This window comes from Ranitomeya imitator, chromosome 8 (genome assembly GCF_032444005.1).
Source record: "Ranitomeya imitator isolate aRanImi1 chromosome 8, aRanImi1.pri, whole genome shotgun sequence".
Classification (NCBI taxonomy): domain Eukaryota; kingdom Metazoa; phylum Chordata; class Amphibia; order Anura; family Dendrobatidae; genus Ranitomeya; species Ranitomeya imitator.
Window position 1 is genome coordinate 6,932,390 of NC_091289.1, and position 23,166 is coordinate 6,955,555.

The 23,166-nt window shown below is 45.6% G+C and overlaps 1 protein-coding gene across 3 annotated transcripts in view; it reads left to right on the top strand.

Moving 5' to 3' along the window:
- Positions 1-23,166, top strand: part of LOC138647266 (contactin-4-like) — a 254,562-nt gene that overhangs the window by 223,896 nt on the left and 7,500 nt on the right. For 2 of the 3 annotated variants that reach the window (XM_069736165.1, XM_069736167.1), the window contains 18 exons: positions 1,020-1,115; positions 3,385-3,588; positions 3,747-3,849; positions 4,457-4,641; positions 4,943-5,079; positions 5,184-5,313; positions 5,678-5,828; positions 9,144-9,271; positions 9,469-9,644; positions 9,804-9,924; positions 11,536-11,694; positions 12,339-12,488; positions 16,258-16,328; positions 16,888-17,122; positions 17,439-17,554; positions 17,639-17,825; positions 18,960-19,072; positions 19,149-19,317. In XM_069736165.1, the coding sequence (XP_069592266.1) occupies positions 1,020-1,115; positions 3,385-3,588; positions 3,747-3,849; positions 4,457-4,641; positions 4,943-5,079; positions 5,184-5,313; positions 5,678-5,828; positions 9,144-9,271; positions 9,469-9,644; positions 9,804-9,924; positions 11,536-11,694; positions 12,339-12,488; positions 16,258-16,328; positions 16,888-17,122; positions 17,439-17,554; positions 17,639-17,825; positions 18,960-19,072; positions 19,149-19,317 (2,631 nt within the window). Of the gene's footprint in view, positions 1-1,019; positions 1,116-3,384; positions 3,589-3,746; positions 3,850-4,456; positions 4,642-4,942; positions 5,080-5,183; positions 5,314-5,677; positions 5,829-9,143; positions 9,272-9,468; positions 9,645-9,803; positions 9,925-11,535; positions 11,695-12,338; positions 12,489-16,257; positions 16,329-16,887; positions 17,123-17,438; positions 17,555-17,638; positions 17,826-18,959; positions 19,073-19,148; positions 19,329-23,166 lie in introns of all 3 variants that reach the window. The other variant, XM_069736168.1, reaches the window with a different exon arrangement.

Below are 23,166 nucleotides of genomic sequence, written 5' to 3' on the forward strand. Positions count from 1 at the left end.
TTCAGTTTTATTCCTGCTCTGATTGTAGGATTCACTGGAGTTGCAGATTTACGCTCCTACATCTTTAGTTAGATGTAGGAAGTTTTTTGTATATTCTGCTGTGGATGTTTTGAAGGGTTTTAATACTGACTGCACAGAACTCTGTCCTATCCTGTCCTATCTAGCTAGAGTGGCCTCCTGTGCTAAATCCTGTTTTTCTGCCTGTGTATGTTTTTTCCTCTCCGACTCACCGCCAATATTTGTGGGGGGCTGTCTATCCTTTGGGGATTTTCTCTGAGACAAGATAGTATTCCAATTTCCATCTTTAGGGGTATTTAGTCCTCCGGCTGTGACGAGGTGTCTAGGTGTGTTAGGTACACTCCACGGCTACTTCTAGTTGCGGTGTTAAGTTCAGTATTGCAGTCAGTATAGTTACCACAATCTCCAGTGAAAATTCTCATGCAGCTTCAAGGTCACCGGATCATAACAACTGCCCCTATGTACAAGAATATAACTACTATAATACTGCCCCTATGTACAAGAATATAACTACTATAATACTGCCCCTATGTACAAGAATATAACTACTATAATACTGCCCCTATGTACAAGAATATAACTACTGTAATACTGACTCTATGTACAAGAATATAACTACAATAATACTGCCCCTATGTACAAGAATATAACTACTATAATACTGCTCCTATGTACAATAATATAACTACAATAATACTGCCCCTATGTACAAGAATATAACTACTATAATACTGCTCCTATGTACAAGAATATAACTACTATAATACTGCTCCTATGTACAAGAATATAACTACTATAATACTGCTCTGAATTGACAGTATTATGTTTGTGTGCGGGTTCTTCCCTCTTTTGCTTTAGGTTATTATGACCTGTATCAGTGACAGGTGTTTTATTTTGTTTGCAAATTTGACTTTTATTTCCCCATTGTTATTTTTCAGGCTTTTCTCTGACTTTCTGTGATCGCAGTCGGGTGTAATTATGTGAATGTTTCTTCCCTGCAGATCTCGATTCATTCCAGACCCGGCCCCGCAGTACGGTGTATGTACGGGAGGGACAGGGGATGGTGCTGCTGTGCGGACCTCCTGCTCATTCTGGAGGTGAATCTACATTGGTTACTTATAATGGAGCGCCCTCTGCTGTTTATTCTCTGCACTGTTTGCTGTCACATGGGTAGTGGCAGCCTTAGACTATGGCGCCTCCTAATGTCTGGTCACGTGATCACTTTAAGGTGACAGCTGAGGAGATCGCTGCAGTCTTTCATGGTAATCTTATTAATTGCTCGCCTCATATTCTAATGAGCGTGCAGCTCCAAACCCATCTGTGATGGCAGCGAGCTGTTCCCAAGATTCTCTCTTGGATGCAAGAAATCTCCATCCATGTTCTGCTCTCTAAGATGCTTTTGTGTTTCCCTTCCTCTTCATTAAAATGTCTGTGTTTGCTGTGGGAGATACATTGTAACATCCTGGAATCAGGGCTGATTAGTTCACACATTGTGGAGACTCGATACAATTGTCGCAAGCAACACGAGGCAGTGGGGACAGGTTCTCTACATCTGAATGGAAGTGATAATCTTACACACAGCAAGCAGAGATCTGGGATCTAGTGAGGATCTGAAAACATTATTTATGAAACAGGTGCAGGATTCTGCTTCACCAACACTGAGCCCTTACTGCGGTTATGTATGGCAGCAATATTCTGTATATAATATTTCCCCCTCATAGAGTATAATGCAGCCCCCCTCACAGAATATAATGTAGCCCCCTCATAAGGTATAATGCAGCCCCCATCACATTGTATATGGAAAGTCCTATATCGTGAAATCATAGTTATATATGGAGGGTGGTGTGATATTATATATGGGGGAGCATTGTGCCCAGCGTCGGACCAGAGCACCTTGGGCCCACCATAGAAAATCATTCTTGGGGCCCACTATGTATCTACATAGAAATAAATACAAGACCACCATTTGTGTGGTAAAACACACTAATATCAGGGTATAACATGAGGTAGTACACACCTTAATTATGTAGCATGGGTTGTTTCAGCCCCCCTCATAGAATATAAAGTAGCCCCCCTCATAGAATATAATGCAACCCCCTCATATAATATTATGCAGCCTTCCTCATAGAGTATAATGTAACCCCCTTATATAATATAATGTAACCCCCTCATAGAATTTAATGCAGCCCCCTCATAAGGTATAATGTAGCCCTCCCCATAGAATATAATGCAGCCTCCCCAAATATATTATAAAGAATCCCCCCATAGAACATAATGCAGCCCCCTCATAGGGTATAAGGCAGCATTCCCCATAGATTTTAATGCAGCCCCCCTAATATAGTATAAAGCAGCCCCCCCCCCCATAGAATGTAGTGTAGCCACCTTCATAGAATATAATGCAGCCCCCCTATTATAGTATAAAGCAGCACCCCATAGAATATAATGTAGCCCCCTTAATAGAATATAATGTTGCCTCCTCATAGAGTATAATGCAGCCCCCCTCATAGAATATAATGTAGCCCCCTCCACAGTATTATGACCATCAGTATTCACTCACTGATGTGTAAAACAAACACAGTACTCGCCTCTCCTCCTCGTTCCCCCGCTGATCCCACCTCTGCTCTGGTCTCAGCAGCTGCACTGTCATCTGCCCAACACACACAGCATGGTGCGCAATGAAGTGACGTCATTGCTCACTGGCTGTGTACGAGGCAGAGGGAAATTATGGGGAAGGGAGCGTAATCTGCCGCTTTTTCCTCCATTATTGCTTTCAACTGTATTGGCATCTATGATGCCGATATAGTTGAATGTGGCGCTCGCTGGGGAGCAGCAACAGTGGAGCAGCAGGTGACAAGAGGCAGGAGCCGGCTACTGCAGCTAAAGCCTGTGCCCGCTGCTAAAGAGAAATGAATATTCACTGCTCCCCACGACCATTGGTGTGGGGAGCAGTGAATATTCATTTCTCTTTAGCAGCGGCTACAGGCTTTAGTCACAGCAGCCGGCTCCTGCCTCTTGTCACGCGCTGCTCCATCACTGCTGCTCTGCTAGCACCGGACCCCATAGCCGCTGCGTAGTGTGCTATTAGCGACACTGGCTGGGGGCCCCTATGGCAGCAGGGGCCCTTGGCAGCTGCCGGCGCTGAATGCCCGAAGATGTCAGTGCCTGAGCCCACCGGAGAATCCTCCTATTCTCCGGTGGGCCAGCCCGACCTTGATCGTGCCCCTGGTGTGTGATATTATATATTGCGGTTATATTGTGCTCCCGGTGTGTAATATTATATATGGCGGTGATATTGTGCCCCTGTTATGTGATTTTATATTTTGCGGCTGAATTTTGGACATTGTTCATCTCCCGTTCACCGCACAGAGCTGGTCTATGCCTGGATCTTTAATGAGTATCCACCATTCGTGCAGCAAGACAACCGCAGATTTGTGTCACAAGTCACCGGGAATCTTTACATCGCCAAAGTGGAGCCGCCTGACTCCGGAAACTACACGTGTGTGGTGACAAACACGGTGACGAACACACGAGAGCTGGGGCCCAGCACACCGCTCACCCTCCGAACGGACGGTACGTGCCAGCGAGCGCGGGCAGCACAAAAATATTACATTAGCTTCTTTTATTCCTTTTCTTAAAAAATGCCACATTTCACCTGCATCTTCTACATCGTGTCTCTCTGTGCGTCCTGCACACGGCGTCTTCTCACTGTCTCACTTGTCTGTCTACAGGAGTGATGGGAGAATATGAGCCAAAAATCGAGGTGCATTTCCCAGAAACTGTGGCCGCAGCGAAGGGCTCCACGGTCAAACTGGAGTGTTTTGCACTGGGAAAGTAAGTCGCAATTTATAAAGCGCCGACTAAATGATTATTTTATATACACGAACCAGGAGGCGCAGTCTGAGTACTGGCTGCACATAAGGGGAGATCTTTACAGAATATTTCCCATGAGCACATGTCCTATTAGAATATATGGGTGGTACGTAGTTTAATCCATTGTGATACATTGTATAATCCTGTAGGATACGTTGTATATTTCCAAATGATACCTTGTTTAATCTAAAATGATACATTGTTTCATCCAGGGTGATACATTGTTTAACCCTCATGACCGGCCACCTTACACAAACAATATTCTACTAAGGGCAGGAAACAATCGATTTCTGCAATTGACAATTTCAGCCGCTTGCTATAAACCAAGTGAAATATGAAAATCGCAAAAACGAAGAATGTCACCGGACGTTAGTTTCCTTCCCCAGTACAGGAGTTAATTTCCCCAATCTCGGACATTTTCTCCGGGTTTGTCCTCAATCCTGAATTACGCCCATTCCCAGTTCCCCTCTGCACTCTGGGAGACAACTTTCCTGAATGATGTAATGGCTGCCATATTGGTTGTTACCCTCATCTCCACCTGCCACTTCTTCTTTGTATCTACCCATAGTCCGGTCCCGACAATCACTTGGAGGAGGGCGGACGGTAAAGCCATATCTCGCAAAGTGCGACGCCACCGATCTAGCGGAGTTTTGGAGATTCCCAACTTCCAGCAGGAAGACGCCGGCCCCTATGAATGTGTGGCGGAGAATACGCGGGGGAAGAACATGGTGCGAGGGCAGCTCACGTACTTTGGTATGACTAGGGCGTAATAAGCAAAATGACCAAAAATATACAGACCCATTATATACTGACCGAAGATATATCAGTCCTAGACAGGGCTGCCTCCAGGAGGTGGGGAGGGACAGTGGCGGACATATTGGTCATCCAGCTTTCCCCAGAGCAGACGCCATGTCTGAATAGTACAGGACGACTCCAGGAGGTTTCCTGTGAGGTCCCTAATACAGAAATAATGGCAATATCAGAGTGTCTCCCTGCAGTGGGGAATACTTTTAAATGCAGAGGAAATGGACACATATTGTAATGTCATCTGCAGCTCCTCCCGCCTGGATCCAAAAAATCAACGATGCTCATATCGCCATCGAGGAGAACATATTATTGGAATGTAAAGCCAGTGGGCGACCAAAGCCAACATACTCCTGGCTGAAAAATGGCCAACGCCTGCAGAGCAAGGTAAGCAGTATCTCACCAGACAGGATTAGATACACAGACTTAGCAGACAGTATCACCTGATAGTGTATCTAATCCTATGTCGCTCATTCTTTTCGCTTCCTCAGGGCCGTCTCCAGATAGAGCACGGGAGTCTCACCATCACCTCCGTGAATAGCTCAGACTCAGGAATGTATCAGTGTTTAGCTGAAAACAAACATGGGACCATGTACTCCAGCGCCGAGCTACGTGTCATCGGTGAGTACACACGCATATGTGACATCAAATTCATGCAATAACTGGAATCATCATTCTGCAAGTATGAGTCTTTCTGATGAACATCCCATAACATTCTGTATGTACTGCACTAAGAGACTCCAGGTTTGAGAGGGACCGTAATGGGGTCATTTGTCAGGCCTCCATATCTTTTCTGTGTCCTGCATACATTTCAGATGTCCGCAGTCTGTCATGAGTAGTCAGCCATGAAACCGCTGAAGCTTAGACTTGAAAAGCAGGGGTACTCGGTTTAAAAGTCCTTAATAATTCCACTGGGGGGATGCTCGTAATCTTTGTGCCCGCAACATATTCCCCACAACTTTTGTAACCTAATTTATTGTTTCAGCGGTGGGTCCAGACTTTTCTTCAGCCTTTGTTAGACGAGTGACTTTAGGAAAAGTCGGGGGCTTCGTTCTGATTGAGTGCAAGCCTAGAGCTTCCCCTAAGCCTACCATCAACTGGAAGAAAGGAAGGGACTTGGTGCGGCCTAATGCAAGGTGAGTTAACGGAGCAATTTTTAGTTGATACAATTCTAGTAAAAATAAGCTTATATTTCCGAATGCCAGAATCAAACCTTGAGGTTGCCATGAGTAGATGGTGCCCAGTCAGTATGAAGACCCTCAGGAAGTCACTGGCACTGTGGGAGTCCTGGACATCTCAGTTTACTTGGAGATGTTACATGAGAACTGACTTGGCCCTGTAGTATCTATGGTGGGCTGCCATAATTTTCTGCCATCCATGGCCCTCTGGAGGAACACCCTCGGCACCGTGCACTCATCCGCTCATGCCCTTTCTGTTCTCACACAAAATTATCGACTTTGGTTTTCAGCTCGGGGGTCATTTCTCAACTTTCCCTCAATTTTCCATAAACTCGATGTTCACTTTTAACTTGTTTTGTGCCATCTGCTGCTGTAATGTGACCATCTGCTGCAACAAGTCTACAAATGTCTTCACTGGAGCCACAGCTCTGAAGCTTCATTACTTAATAATATTCCTTTCCTCGGCGGCCCTAGATCAAGCTCAAAAATGGGTCCCGTCCAACTTATGTCATCTCCTCCAGCCAAGGTCACCGGAGTTCAGGACATTATCTGACCGATGCACGTTGTCTCTGGTGATGAGAAAGACGGTCACTCCAAAAGCAAATATTATCCAGCTTCTCCTTAGCTACAACACTCATCAAAAGTATTCACCCCCTCGCTTTATATTCTGTAATGACATTGAATCAAAGTGGAATGGACTTTTTTTTCAGACAACAGAAAACAAATATTCATGACCAATCTGAAACGCAAAGTAACTGATTGCAAAAGTGCTCACCCTCCTTGGACTTGTCAAATTTTCTTCTATAATGACTTTGAATCACAGTGGATTATATTTGACTTTTTCTGAAACTGAAGTTACACTGGAAGTAACTGATTGCAAAAGTTTTCATCCCCTTTAATTTAATGTTCTGCAATACAGGATTACAGGATTTCTTCTGTGACAATAGACATCTGTTCACTTTTCACAATTGTTCCTCATTCATGTTAAACGGGTTGTCTGGCTTAGAAAAAATAACATTTTTTTATATACCGTACTTTTGGGGCAATATGTTGCTGGAGGACCCAAGATGTCCATGTATTATACAGATGGCCTATTGATTACAGTTGTGCAATTCTTTATTTCTCCTGTGGGGGCGCTGCAGGGAAATGAAACACTTGCTCCCAGGCTCTGCTGTGGGTTGGATTTGATCACCGGGCGATCGAGCAGCAGGACGTCATGTCATCAGATTATGATTGGGGTCCCTTATTTTAGGTGGATTTCTGTATAAGCCCCTTTGTCTTTCTGAGACTGGTGAAGGCGGCGAGGCAAGAAATGGGAAAAGGCAGAAATAAAATCGATTGTCCATAGAAGAAAAAGCTGTGATTTCCCATCTGATAAGAGGCGTCTGGAGTCATCCGAGTCTGACGAGGACGTATTATCCGCGACTGATACAGGATTTAATACTCAGGAAGACATTGCGCGCTGTAGCCAGAGACTTAATGGCGTTTATGTGCAGGCGATCCGCAGCTGTGACACAGAATAGAGTCGGCGCAGTCGCTGCTGGGATTTGGCCGGGGATGAATGTCGGCTAATGTCTCATTGCAGCGCAGCTATTTCAGTCTCATTAGAAGCTCTCGGAGAATTTTAGCTTCAGACTCATTTCCTGAAGCTCCGAACGAATCCAGCGCCGTCTGTAATTCCTATTAACCAGCTGAATGACTGGATATTCATAGACTGCGCAGATAATGAAAACATATGGACTATGGCCTGTACTTAACACGCGTCTCTCAACCGGCTCTGCTGCATGAGGGTAAACCTAACGTGCTGCTCTGGCAAAATTCAAAGCTGAATGCTTCCATTATATTACTTTATAGGGGTCACAGCAAACGTCTACTGATGCACAGCTACAAATCTTCTCCTAAACCATTGAGATACATAAAATTATTTTGTGATTGTGACTGTATCCACCACTAGGGGGAGCTCCCTGTATAAAGAGATATGATAAAATTCTGTCTGTAGCCACCACTAGGGAGAGCTCCCTGTATACAGAGATACATGATAAGATCCTGTCTGCAGCCACCACTAGGGGGAGCTCTCTGTATACAGAGATACATGATAAGATCCTGTCTGCAGCCACCACAAGGGGGAGCTCCCTGTATACAGAGATACATGATAAGATCCTGTCTGCAGCCACCACAAGGGGGAGCTCCCTGTATACAGAGATACATGATAAGATCCTGTCTGCAGTCACCACTAGGGAGAGCTTCCTGTATACAGAGATACATAAGATCCTGTCTGCAGTCACCACTAGGGGGAGCTCCCTGTATAAAGAGATACATGATAAGATCCTGTCTGCAGTCACCACTAGGGGGAGCTCCCTGTATACAGAGATACATGATAAGATCCTGTCTGCAGCCACCACTAGGGGGAGCTCCCTGTATACAGAGATACATGATAAGATCCTGTCTGCTGTCACCACTAGGGGGAATTCCCTGTATACAGAGATACATGATAAGATCCTGTCTGCAGTCACCACTAGGGGGAGCTCACTGTGTACAGAGATACATGATAAGATCCTGTCTGCGGCCACCACTAGGGGGAGGTCCCTGTGTACAGGTCTGCGGTCACCACTAGCGGGAGCTCCCTGTATACAGAGATACATGATAAGATCCTGTCTGCAGCCACCACTAGGGGGAGCTCCCTGTATACAGAGATACATGATAAGATCCTGTCTGCAGCCACCACTAGGGGGAGCTCACTGTGTACAGAGATGCATGATAAGATCCTGTCTGCAGACACCACTAGGGGGAGCTCCCTGTATAGAGATACATGATAAGATCCTGTCTGCAGTCACCACTAGGGGGAGCTCCCTGTATACAGAGATACATGATAAGATCCTGTCTGCAGCCACCACTAGGGGGAGCTCCCTGTATACAGAGATACATGATAAGATCCTGTCTGCAGCCACCACTAGGGGGAGCTCCTTGTATACAGAGATACATGATAAGATCCTGTCTGCAGCCACCACTAGGGGGAGCTCCCTGTATACAGAGATACATGATAAGATCCTGTCTGCAGCCACCACTAGGGGGAGCTCCCTGTATACAGGGATACATGATAAGATCCTGTCTGCGGCCACCACTAGGGGGAGCTCCCTGTATACAGAGATACATGATAAGATTCTGTCTGCGGCCACCACTAGGGGGAACTCACTACAAACATCTATCGTTATACAGCTATATTCAGGGAATAATCAGATTTTACAGTTTGTTTGTCTGTTTGTTTCTTTGTAGAATTGCAATTTTAGATGATGGAAGTTTGAAGATTTCTAACCTCACCAAGGCAGATGCTGGTAGTTATACATGTACTGCCACTAATCACTTCGGCACTGCCAGCAGCACAGGAACTTTGGTGGTGAAGGGTGAGCAATATATTTACTAGCAAATTTCTCTGTTAGAAGGGTCCTCCAATGATAAACTGATCATGAGGTGTCCGGCTGCTGAGACTCTCAGTGATCATGGACATTTCCCCCGAAACAAGATATGCTGTTTGTTGCCATTTTCCCTGCTAAGGTAGATAAGATCCCAATATGACCGCCTTGTCTCTGTTGCATCTTAGATCCTACACAGGTTCTGGTGCCTCCTTCCAGTATGGATGTCACAGTAGGAGAGAGCATCGTACTGCCCTGTCAGGTCTCTCACGACCACTCTCTGGACATCTCCTTCTCCTGGGTCTTCAATGGACAATTAATTGACTTCCAGAAAGATGGAGAACACTTTGAGCGAGTTGGAGGAGTGAGTATGGTACTTATAGGAGCCTGTGCACTGTCTGTTCAGGGCACAGCTGAGATCTTCTACTTCTTGTATCTGTATGTGGAGGTGGTGATCTCAGAGATTTTTCTGATTGTATTTTCATGTTTCCAAGTTGCTCTCATCATTTTTTTTCTTCCACAGCAAGACTCTGCTGGTGACCTAATGATAAGGAGTATCCAGCTGAAGCATGCTGGGAAATACATCTGTCTGGTGCACACTAGTGTAGATAAACTGTCTGCAGGAGCTGATCTCATTGTCCGAGGTAAATATGGAGTTAGCTTACTAATAAAAATCAATGTAACTATTGTTTTCTAATGAAACAGATAATATGATTTAAGTTTTCAATAATCTCCTGCCCTCTCGCTGCTCCTTGTTACCATGTCAGTGGTCTCCTATAGAGCTGAAATCTGTAAGCATTGATTCCCCCTAATAGGGTTAATCTTTCAACCATCATGAGGGACCGCAATGGGGTCATATGTCACCCCTCAATCCAGCTCTTTGTCTCTGATCATGTTTGAATGCCTGAGGAGGACTCTACAGACAATTCTACACCTTTAAGAGATATCGTTTGACAACAAGCCAGGATAGGAACAGAGGATAAAATTGGAGATCCTCCTAAACCGAATTTATATCACTTTAAGTGGAGCAAGAGGGAGGTCAACATGATTGCTGCATAAGTCCAGATTTAGGGCTTTAAAATTATTAAAATATCCACTTAAAGACATATGTTTTGTTTGTAGTCCTTTAAGACTGCCACTATAAGGCCATGTTCACACAGTGCGTTTTTTACTGCGGAACCGCAGCGTTTTTGCCGCTGCGGTTCCGCAGCTGTTTTCCATGCAGGGTACAGTACAATGTACCCTATGGAAAACAGGAACCGCTGTGCACATGTTCCTGAATTTCAAAAAAAAAGCCGCGCTGAATAGCTGCGGGAAAAAAGAAGGAGCATGTCACTTCTTTTTTCGGAGCCGCAGCGGTTCTGCACCCATAGACCTCCATTGTGAGGTCAAACCCGCAGTAAAACCCGCAGATCAAAAATATATCTGCGGGTTTTATTGCGGTTTGTGGTGCCGAACCGCTGCAGCAGGAAGTGCGGGGAAGCGGGCGGAAGTGCGTGGGCGGAGTGTGGCTGCCCCGATCCCACACCCCCATGCTCCGATGCCCCCCCCGTGCTCCGATGCCCCTCCCCCGTGCTCCGCTGCCCCCCGTGCTCCGATGCCCCCCCCGTGCCCTAATCTCCCCCCCTTATACTTACCTGGCCTCCCGATGTCCGTCCGGCCGTCTTCTCCCTGGGCGCCGCCATCTTGCAAAATGGCGGGCGCATGCGCAGTGCGCCCGCCGAATCTGCCGGCCGGCAGATTCGTTCCAAAGTGCATTTTGATCACTGAGATATAACCTATCTCAGTGATCAAAATAAAAAAATAGTAAATGACACCCCCCCCCCCCCCCCCTTTGTCACCCCCATAGGTAGGGACAATAAAAAAATTAAGAATTTTTTTTTTTTTCCACTAAGGTTAGAATAGGGTTAGGGGTAGGGGTAGGGTTAGGGTATTTTCAGCCATTTTAACCCTAAAAAACTTCCTAGAAAACACACAGACTCTGCATAGAAAACTGCATAAAAAAAAGGATCAAAAAACGCATCAAAAAACGCACCAAAAAAGCACAAAAAAAGGACCTGCGTTTTCTTCCAAGAGCTGCGGTTTCAGTCCTGAAAAAAAAAGGATGGAAATCAGGAACGTGTGAACATACCCTAATACAACTTATCCCTCAGTGAGACTTTCATATGTCGTGTCTTTATATCCAACTTGTAAATTACCCTTCAGGAGGAGAGGCCAGACTTTATGGTGGAATTAATCATTTGTGTTTTCTGAAGGACCCCCGGGACCACCAGATGCTCTCACAGTGGAGGAAATCACTGATACCACTGCTCAGTTATCCTGGATGCCAGGAGTGGACAATCACAGCCCCATCACCATGTATGTGGTACAGGCTCGGACGCCGTTCTCAGTGGGCTGGCAAGCAGTCAGTACAGGTGAGAGCAATTCCTTAAAGGAGATATCCGGGACTTTAAAAAAAAAATGTGCATAATAACTAATAGGCATGTCGTTGCTCACAGAGGCAACTACCTGACTGTTGTACCCGGCGTCGGCCATTGACTGCTCCTGTCGGAGATTCAGTTGCTCCCTATCAACTGAGCAGTGGTTTCTCTTCCTGTAGACAGGACTACAAGTGTCATGCTGATTGACAGCCGGCTTCACCCAATTAGGCAGCGGAGAGCCAGCAGTCAATCAGCATGACACCTGCAGTGCCGCCCTGTCAATAGGAAAAGGAACAGCCGCTCTCTTGACACAGACATAGGTGGAAAACTGTAACCGCTCTGTGCCGGCAAAAAAATGCGCCAGGCAACAACAGGCAGGTGGGTAGCAACTACCTGTCTGTTAGTGCTTAGGTACAATTTTTGATTTTTAAAGTCCCAGATATACGCTTTAAATCGTGCCACGCATTCCATTGAACATCATTAGTCCTCCTCTCCCCACCTGAAATGGCTGATAACCGAGAGTACCAGATTGTATTCACCTTTCCTACAGTCAGCCGCTCTCCAGCATGGTGGCTGATAACAGAGAGCTATAAATAAAATGAACTGCTTTTTAGATAAATATATTTGTGTTGTTCTAGTGCCTGAGATTGTGGATGGCCGATCCTTCACATCCACAGTGGTCGGTCTGAGTCCGTGGGTTGAGTATGAATTTCGGGTTATCGCCATCAACCAGATTGGAATCGGAGAGCCCAGCCCCCCCTCCGACAAGAGGAGAACAGAAGAAGCCCGTGAGTAGCCCCCGTTAATATGGCGTAATAATGTACTGGTCAATAATTGACGGCCACTTGACGAGGCTGCCGGTGCTTGCCGGCAGATGGCAGCCACTCATGGAAGTCTGGTCTCCAGTTCACCTTTGATGTCTGTCTGAAAGCAGTTTCACAATGAGGAGATAACCTCAAACAAGTGGCAACATCTGCAAATCTGCGAGAAATCAAAAGATGAAAAGTGAACACAATAGCAAGAGGATAAGAATGCAGAAGTCTGGACACCGGGAAGGAGAATTTATAAAGTAACACCCTAAGAACAGAGTTTTGCTTCTTCACTTTGTATAGCGTCTGTTTTTCCCAACTACACATTGTTATGAAGGTGGTTTTACAAAGGGTTTTACAGGCAAGGACATTGACCCTAAATCAATCATTTATCAGATGTTATAGAACTTCAAGGAGAGAGTTTAAATGTTTGTGCAGAATAAAACTTCAGGGAACCCAAGAAAGTCCAGCAAGTGCCAGAACCGTCTCCTAAAGAGGATCCTGCTATTGGTTCATCTCCAGTGCAGAGCTTGCGCAGGAATCAAGGCAACCTGTACGTACAGGGAGACAAAGGCTTTTGGAGCCTGCCTGGTGTCAGGAAGACAGTAAAGAAGCCACTTATCACCAAGAACAACATCAAGGACAGACTGACATTCTGCAGGAAATGCAGGGATTGGACTGCAGAGGCCGGGGAGGGGGAGGTATAGATATTTTATCAGACGAAGACCCCTGCAGACTATTTGAGATGTTTGGAAGAATGATTGTCCGGAGAAGAAAAGGTGACGCTGCCATGAGTCGATATCCAGCTGCCGGGTATAGGGCAGAAGTGTGGAGAATAAGGGGCGGGAGTGTGGAGAATAAGGGGCGGGAGTGTGGAGAATAAGGGGCGGGAGTGTGGAGAATAAGGGGCGGGAGTGTGGAGAATAAGGGGCGGGAGTGTGGAGAATAAGGGGCGGGAGTGCGGAGAATAAGGGGCGGGAGTGCGGAGAATAAGGGGCGGGAGTGCGGAGAATAAAGGGCGGGAGTGCGGAGAATAAGGGGCGGGAGTGCGGAGAATAAGGGGCGGGAGTGTGGAGAATAAGGGGCAGGAGTGTGGAGAATAAGGGCAGGAGTGTGGAGAATAAGGGGCAGGAGTATAAGGGGCAGTGCCGGGAATATTGAGGCATCACAGAAACTTTTTGAATTTGTCAATAAAATGTAACAATGTGCGGAATGTTTATAATTGGCCGTCAGTAACCATGGAAACAGCGACTAAAAGCGCAAAAACACTGAAGAGGCAGAATGTGAAAAGCAGAATCTGCTTCAGTCTCAATAGTCTTGGTCACAGTTTGGAGATTTTACGTTCACTCATCCTGTGTGTGAGAAGCTGACAGCGTGCAGACCGATGTTATCCCAGCTTAATAATAATAATAATCTTTATTTTTATATAGCGCTAACATATTCCGCAGAGCTTTACAGACATTATCATTGCTGTCCCCGATGGGGCTCACAATCTAAATTCCCTATCAGTATGTCTTTGGAATGTGGGAGGAAACCGGAGTACCCGGAGGAAACCCACGCAAACACGGAGAGAACATACAAACTCTTTGCAGATGTTGTCCTTGGTGGGGTTTGAACCCAGGACCCCAGCGCTGCAAGGCTGCAGTGCTAACCACTGCGCCACCGTGCTGCCCTTGCAGAGGTCTCTATATTTCGGATGGGACTCGCCAGCTAATCTGCACACAAAAATCAGATCCCATATGGATTAACGGTATAACATCCAATTTTTAGAAATACATTGCAATCATGTAACATGGGAAGCTGTATTTGGTGTTGTTAATTTCTAGTTGTATGAGAGCAGATGCTACGTGGGTGACAATCCAGTTTTTTTTTCTGGAGGAAAATCATATTTTTTTTTCTTAATATGATTGTGTGAACGTTTTCTTATCCTGGAAGGAAAGCAGCAAAAACAGAAGAAAAGAAATGGTGCAGAGTGGTCAGTGGTTAGCACTTCAGAATTGCCGCGTTGGGGTCTTGTGTCCAAATCCCACCCATGACAATACCTGCAAGGAGTCTGTATGTTCTCCCCGTGTTTTCATGGGTTTCCTCCTGGTTCTCCGGTTTTCTACCATACGCCATGTTCACACGATCCTTTTTTTCATGCGGAATTGCCGCGATTTTCCCGCTGCGGGTCCGCAGCTGTTTTCCATGCAGGGTACATTACATTGTACCCTATGGAAAACAGGAACTGCTGTGCCCACAATGCGGAAAATAAAAAAAAAAAAACCGCGCTGAATAGCTGCGGGAAAAAAGAAGTACCATGTCACTTCTTTTTTCGGAGCCGCAGCGGTTCTGCACCCATTGACCTCCATTGTGAGGTCAAACCCGCAGTAAAACCCGCAGATGAAAAAAATATCTGCGGGTTTTACTGCGGTTTGTGGTGCCGAACCGCTGCAGCAGGAAGTGCGGGGAAGCGGGCGGAAGTGCGTGGGCGGAGTGTGGCTGCCCCCCCGTGCTCCGATCCCGCCCCCCCGTGCTCCAATCCCACCGCCCCGTGCTCCGATGCCCCCCCCCAGTGCTCTGATGCCCCCCCCGTGCCCTAATCTCCCCCCCTTATACTTACCCGGCGTCCCGGTGTCCGTCCGGCCGTCTTCTCCCTGGGCGCCGCCATCTTGCAAAATGGCGGGCGCATGCGCAGTGCGCCCGCCGAATCTGCCGGCCGGCAGATTCGTTCCAAAGTGCATTTTGATCACTGAGATATAACCTATCTCAGTGATCAAAATAAAAAAAATAGTAAATGACACCCCCGCCCCCCCTTTGTCACCCCCATAGGTAGGGACAATAAAAAAATTTAAGAATTTTTTTTTTTCCACTAAGGTTAGAATAGGGTTAGGGGTAGGGTTAGGGGTAGGGTTAGGGTTAGGGGTAGGGTTAGGGTATTTTCAGCCATTTTAACTGCATAGAAAACTGCATAAAAAAAAGGATCAAAAAACGCATCAAAAAAGGACAAAAAAAAGGACCTGCGTTTTCTGCCAAGAGCTGCAGTTTTTTAAAAAACAGTCCTGAAAAAAAAAGGATGGAAATCAGGAACGTGTGAACATACCCATAGACTGATAGGGAATGTAGATTGTGAGACCCTATGGGGACAGTGCAGATAAGGTCTGTAAAGCGCTGCGGAATTAATGGTGCTATATAAGAGACTTAAATACCGGTAAATAAAGAAAAAGCTGCAATATAATGTTCTACCACTAGATGGAGACAGTGCTTAATAATGAGTTTTCATCTATGACACTATGGGGCTCAGGTCCCTCAGGAACAAGCGGAGTCTTAGTGAAGACCCCCGAGAGCTGCGACCATCAGACCCACAATGGAAATTCACTATTTAGTCGCCTGTGGCTGTGGCATAAAAAGCAGTGTCCTGAACTTGGTACCCTTCCGTAACACTGGACTATGAATAAAGTATTTGCTAATTTTATCCACAGAATTATTATTATTATTTATTGTTATAGCGCCATTTATTCCATGGCGCTTTACATGTGAGGAGGGGTGTACATAATAAAAACAAATTGAGTATGAGTAAGATTAATCAAAATGCAACATTACAAAATAAACAAAAGGGGAAGGGAATAGAAACCTATTTGTAAAAGTAAGTACACCCTTATCCCAGTGCACTCGACATATTATAGTATGAAAGCTGAAGCCGCAGTACTACAACTCTCACTCTCTGGTATCTCGCTCCTCTCATTTTTCCTGCTCTTTCCTCTGGCAGTTCCCGAGGTGACGCCAGCGAATGTCAGCGGTGGTGGCGGGAGTAAGAGCGAGCTGGTCATCACATGGGAGGTGAGCGCCACCTGCGAGCAGTCGGGGGTTATTAGGATGCAGGACATTAATCTGTGTGTCCCATGGCTTTATCCAAAACCCCTCCAATGTGATCAATGGGAGCTACATAGGCTGTCACATAAACAGCACACCCCAAAATCTACACATAACATGTCCCTATAGGACCCACAGTCCTCTTGTATATAACTCTAGGCTCGTGGTCCCCTTTTTATTCATCTAAGGTGTCTATTCCCCCATATAATCCCTTAGGACCCATGTTCCTTTTATATATATAACCCTAGGCTTGTGGTCCCTTATATATCCACGTATTGTCCCATATAACCAATAGGCCCCAATATTCACATCATATAATAAATATCTCCATGGACCTATATATTCCTATATATTTCCCCTATATTTTTTGCCTGAGACTTCGTATTTCCTCTATTCCCCAAAGACCGATATCCTCCATGTCCTTCCCTGGGCACATATTTACCCTGTATATTCCCCTTGGACCAACTTGTGGGCCTTGTGATTTCCGGGGTCTCTGTTCTTCATGCTTGATATATTGTGTCTCCAGCCTGTACCAGAGGAGTTCCAGAATGGTGGAGGGTTCGGCTACGTGGTGGCGTTCCGGCCTTTCGGGACTATTAGTTGGATGCAGACGGTGGTGGCGTCGGCGGATTCCTCCCGCTACATTTACCGTAATGAGAGTCTTCCATCGTTCTCCCCGTATGAGGTGAAGGTCGGGGTCTTCAACAACAGAGGAGAGGGTCCCTTCAGCCCCCTTACCGTTGTGTACACAGCGGAGGAAGGTAAGAGCCTGGACGGGTCACAGAAAAGGAGCGGATGACTGCAGCAGAATGTATCATCATTACATTGTATCTTCATATTCTGTGATTTGTTACATGCTCAGATTCCATAATATATTGTATTGTCACACTTATGTTATTACACGCTGCTGTTATATAACATTGTATTATTACGGTTTTTATATCACATTTATACTATTATTCTCCTGTTATATGGCATTATATCATTATATTATTGTTACACTGTTGCATTATTATGTGGTTTATGTTATTTTGTATCATCTTATACTAATGTATATTAACCATTTACGCACTGCAGAGCCAGGTCGGGCCCCGGCAGGCGTCTTTGCTCGCAGTCTCACTGCTTGGGACATTGAGGTGTCCTGGATCGGGGTCCCTGGGACCCTCAGTAAGGGAAGGATCCAGGGATATGAGGTAAGACCCGGGCCGTCCATTATATGGGGGTCACGCTTCATTTACTGAAGGCTGTTAGATATAATCTTATTATTTGTGTCTCAGGTTCGTTACTGGAAACAAAACGAGAAAGAACAAAGTGCTCGGAAGCTGCGGACCCTGGGCAACCAAACCTCCACCAAACTGAGCCACCTCCAAGGGCACACATTGTACTGCTTGAATGTACGGGCGTACAACAGCGCGGGCACCGGCCCCGCCAGTCCGACAGTGAACGTGACAACCAGGAAGCCACGTGAGTGCCGTCTTCGTGATGTCTCGCCATTGTAGCGGTATAATATGACGCCATTGTAGCGGTATAATACGGCGCCATTGTAGCGGTATAATACGGCGCCATAGTAGTGGTATATTCCGGCGCCATTGTAGCGGTATATTCCAGTGCCGTTGTAGCGGTACAATACGGCGCCATTGTAGCGTTATAGTCTGGTGCCATTGTAGCGGTATTATACGGCGCCATTGTAGCGGTATATTCCGGCGCCATTGTAGCGGTATATTCCAGTGCCATTGTAGTGGTACAATACGGCGCCATTGTAGCATTCTATTCTGGTGCCATTGTAGCGGTACAATACGGCGCCATTGTAGCATTCTATTCTGGTGCCATTGTAGCGGTATAATACGGCGCCATTGTAGCGGTATATTCCGGTGCCATTGTAGCGGTACAATACGGCGCCATTGTAGCGGTACAATACGGCGCCATTGTAGCGTTATACTCCGGTGCCATTGTAGTGGTATAATGCGGCGCCATTGTAGCGTTATGTTCCGGTTCCATTGTAGCGGGATAATACGGCGCCATTGTAGCGGTATAATATGGCGCGATTGTAGCGTTATATTCCGGTGCCATTGTAGCGGTATAATACGGCGCTATTGTAGCGATATAATACGGTGCCATTGTAGCGGTACAATATGGCGCCATTGTAGCGGTATAATACGGCGCCATTGTAGCGGTATATTCCGGCACCATTGTAGCGGTATAATACAGCGCCATTGTAGTGGTATAATACGGCGCCATTGTAGCGATATAATACGGCACCATTGTAGCGGTATATTCCGGCACCATTGTAGCGGTATAATACAGCGCCATTGTAGCGGTGCCATTGTAGCGATATAATACGGCACCATTGTAGCGGTATATTCCATGACATTGTAGCGGTATATTCTGCCACCATTGTAGCAGTATAATACGGCGCCATTGTAGCGGTATATTCCAGTGCCATTGTAGCGGTATAATACAGCACCATTGTAGAGGTATATTCCAGTGCCATTTTAGCGGTATAATATGGCGCCATTGTAGCGCTATAATACGGCACCATTGTAGCGGTATAATACGGCGCCATTGTTACAGCCTTAGATTTCTGTTTTCTCACTTTAGCCCCAAGTCAGCCGCCGGGAAACATCACCTGGAACTCGTCCAACTCCAAGATCATCCTGAACTGGGACCAGGTGACGGCGCAGGAGGACGAGTCTGAGGTGAAGGGGTACAGGGTGAGTGTCGTGTCGAGCGCCATCTTCGTGGTGCCGCAGCGAATGTCAAGCGCATCACGTGACCCTCTTGTCGCAGGTTTTCTATCGGTGGAACAGACAGGGAGGAGCCGCCCTGATCGAGACCAATCAGACGTCTGTGGAGCTGTCACTGCCGTACGATGAGGATTACATCATCGAGATCCGGCCAATCAGCGATGGAGGAGAAGGCAGCAGCAGCGAGCCCATCCGGATCCCCCGGATATCCAGTGAGTGGGCGGTGAGAACAGCAGCACAATAACACCTAGGAAAAGTAACACACACAGAGAACATCAGCGCCATCACGTGGTCCGATCGGTCCATTCCGGGTAGATTCCCTCGATGAGGCAGACAGGGCCCAATAAAATGTTTCCTTAGGCTAGGTTCACATTGCGTTAATGGCAGTCTGCTAGCGAGATCCGTTACAGAGCGGCACTAACGCTATGTAACGGATCTGTTAGCGCACCCATTGACTGCCATTATGTAGCGCATCGCTAACGCATGCCATAATCGGCATGCGTTAGCGATGTGCCGTTATTCTGTGAAAGTCCCTCGGACGCAGTCTGCAGCGTTTTTGGGTCCGTCACCCCTAGCGCGATCGCATAAACGCGATCCTATTTCGGCACTTGCGTTAGCGCAGTCCGTTAGCGTATGCGTTGAACGGACTGCACTAACGCAATGTGAACCTAGCCTAATCCACGAAAAACCCTTTCTTATGTTCTCGGGTCTCTCCAGACCCCAGAGTATAATAAATGGAGGGAAGGAGTTAAAAGAACACATTATTTCACAGTCCTCTCTCTACCAGCACCCGCCGCCGGTCATCCGTGCCGGTCTGCAGCACTGACATCAATGACGTGTGTCGCCCCCTATGGGAGCCTCCGCGCCAACACCACCCCGGACAGAAGGACAGGCGATGTCATTATTATGATGTCATTATTATTGTAATCCCTTCTCAGCCTCAAAAGGAAACAGAAAAATGTTTTGGGTTTTTCACAAGATTCATTTGAATCAATTCCCCAAAATGTCAAATTAAACAGAATCCAAACTTTTTGGGAAATTCGTAACTAATTTGGTCAGATATGAACGAGTCCTCTCATCTCGGCTCACAGATGTCCGTCTGTATAATGAAAGGTTGGGACCTCTTTATTTCAGGATCTCTGCTTGCCGACAGTGAGGATTATTTTCTTCAATCAAAAACTGAAAACTCATCCTGACCTAATTGTTCTCACAGCTGAGGGTTTGTGACAGTGTATCTGGTCTAGACAATCCTCTGTAAGCTAAACACATTCGCCTCAGCACAGATGAACCCCATGATGGTTTGTTATAATGTATCGGTGTGGACAATCCTCTCTGAGATTAACAAATCCGCACCAATCCCTCTCCTGTCCTGATAGTTTGTTACAGTGTATCAGTCTGCTTTTTTCTGCTTACATCACAGAGGATTGTCCAGGCTGGATCCTACTGTAACAAACCCTTCACTGTGAGAAGTAGGAGGTCTGAACATTTTTTCAGCCACTGGATATAACACAAATGTATCCTCCATTTACTGCAAGTAGAAAATTAGAAATGAAACATAAGTTTTTAGAAAGTTACAATAATTCATCTCTGTTTACTTGACCCCTTAATGACCGCCAATACGTCTTTTAACTGACCTAAGATATAAGAGAATACCCTCCCCATACAGGTGACAATCCAGCAGCTGTTCCCTGTACACTATAGCTGACAACTTGCTGCATCAGCCACGATCAGTGTTTGCACCTTCCAAATCTGTTTAACCCCTTAGATGCTGCTGTCAATAGTGACTACATCATTATGAAAGGTTAACAGAGTGTGGGGGTTTCCTCTTTGTCCAAACTTGTGCCCTCAGATCATGATTTTGTGGTCCTGATGTTTGCCATGGCAATTCACGACCAAATAGCGGCCTTAGAGTCTGTCGGCTGTAGTAATCTGTTCAGAAGTTAGAGGCATTTAGGTGGTAAAAATACACATTTTCATTTCTGTCATACCACTTTGCATTAATTCCTGTAAAGCACCTGAAGGGTTAATAAACTACCTGACAACTGTTTTCAATTTGTCTAGGGGTACTGTTTTGAAAATGGTATCATGTTTGGGGATTTCCCAATATACAGTGGGGCAAAAAAGTATTTAGTCAGTCAGCAATAGTGCAAGTTCCACCACTTAAAAAGATGAGAGGCGTCTGTAATTTACATCATAGGTAGACCTCAACTATGGGAGACAAACTGAGAAAAAAAAATCCAGAAAATCACTGTCTGTTTTTTTATCATTTTATTTGCATATTATGGTGGAAAATAAGTATTTGGTCAGAAACAAACAATCAGGATTTCTGGCTCTCACAGACCTGTAACTTCTTTTTTAAGAGTCTCCTCTTTCCTCCACTCATTACCTGTAGTAATGGCACCTGTTTAAACTTGTTATCAGTATAAAAAGACACCTGTGCACACCCTCAAACAGTCTGACTCCAAACTCCACTATGGTGAAGACCAAAGAGCTGTCAAAGGACACCAGAAACAAAATTGTAGCCCTGCACCAGGCTGGGAAGACTGAATCTGCAATAGCCAACCAGCTTGGAGTGAAGAAATCATCAGTGGAAGCAATAATTAGAAAATGGAAGACATACAAGACCACTGATAATCTCCCTCGATCTGGGGCTCCACGCAAAATCCCACCCCGTGGGGTCAGAATGATCACAAGAACGGTGAGCAAAAATCCCAGAACCACGCGGGGGGACCTAGTGAATGAACTGCAGAGAGCTGGGACCAATGTAACAAGGCCTACCATAAGTAACACACTACGCCACCATGGACTCAGATCCTGCAGTGCCAGACGTGTCCCACTGCTTAAACCAGTACATGTCCGGGCCCGTCTGAAGTTTGCTAGAGAGCATTTGGATGATCCAGAGGAGTTTTGGGAGAATGTCCTATGGTCTGATGAAACCAAACTGGAACTGTTTGGTAGAAACACAACTTGTCGTGTTTGGAGGAAAAAGAATACTGAGTTGCATCCATCAAACACCATACCTACTGTAAAGCATGGTGGTGGAAACATCATGCTTTGGGGCTGTTTCTCTGCAAAGGGGCCAGGACGACTGATCCGGGTACATGAAAGAATGAATGGGGCCATATATCGTGAGATTTTGAGTGCAAACCTCCTTCCATCAGCAAGGGCATTGAAGATGAAACGTGGCTGGGTCTTTCAACATGACAATGATCCAAAGCACACCGCCAGGGCAACGAAGGAGTGGCTTCGTAAGAAGCATTTCAAGGTCCTGGAGTGGCCTAGCCAGTCTCCAGATCTCAACCCTATAGAAAACCTTTGGAGGGAGTTGAAAGTCCGTGTTGCCAAGCGAAAAGCCAAAAACATCACTGCTCTAGAGGAGATCTGCATGGAGGAGTGGGCCAACATACCCACAACAGTGTGTGGCAACCTTGTGAAGACTTACAGAAAACGTTTGACCTCTGTCATTGCCAACAAAGGATATATTACAAAGTATTGAGATGAAATTTTGTTTCTGACCAAATACTTATTTTCCACCATAATATGCAAATAAAATGTTAAAAAAACAGACAATGTGATTTTCTGTATTTTTTTTTCTCAGTTTGTCTCCCATAGATGAGGTCTACCTATGATGTAAATTACAGACGCCTCTCATCTTTTTAAGTGGTGGAACTTGCACTATTGCTGACTGACTAAATACTTTTTTGCCCCACTGTATAGGACCCCTAAAGTCACTTCAAACATGGATAGGTCCCTAAAAAAATAAATTTTGTAAATTTCCTTAAAAAAATGAAAAATTGCTGCTACATTTTTAAAGCTCCTAAAATGCTAATAAAAATAAAAGAACATTTTACAAATGGTGCTGATGTAAAGCAAACATGAGGGAAATGTTATTTATTAATGATTTCCTGTGGTATGACCATCTGGATTAAAGGGATAATCATTCAAATTTAGAAAATTGCTAATTTTTTAACATTTTTCTCAAATTTTTTATATTTTTAATAAATAAACACAAAACATATTGACCTAAATTTACCATTATCATAAAGTATAATGTGTCACGA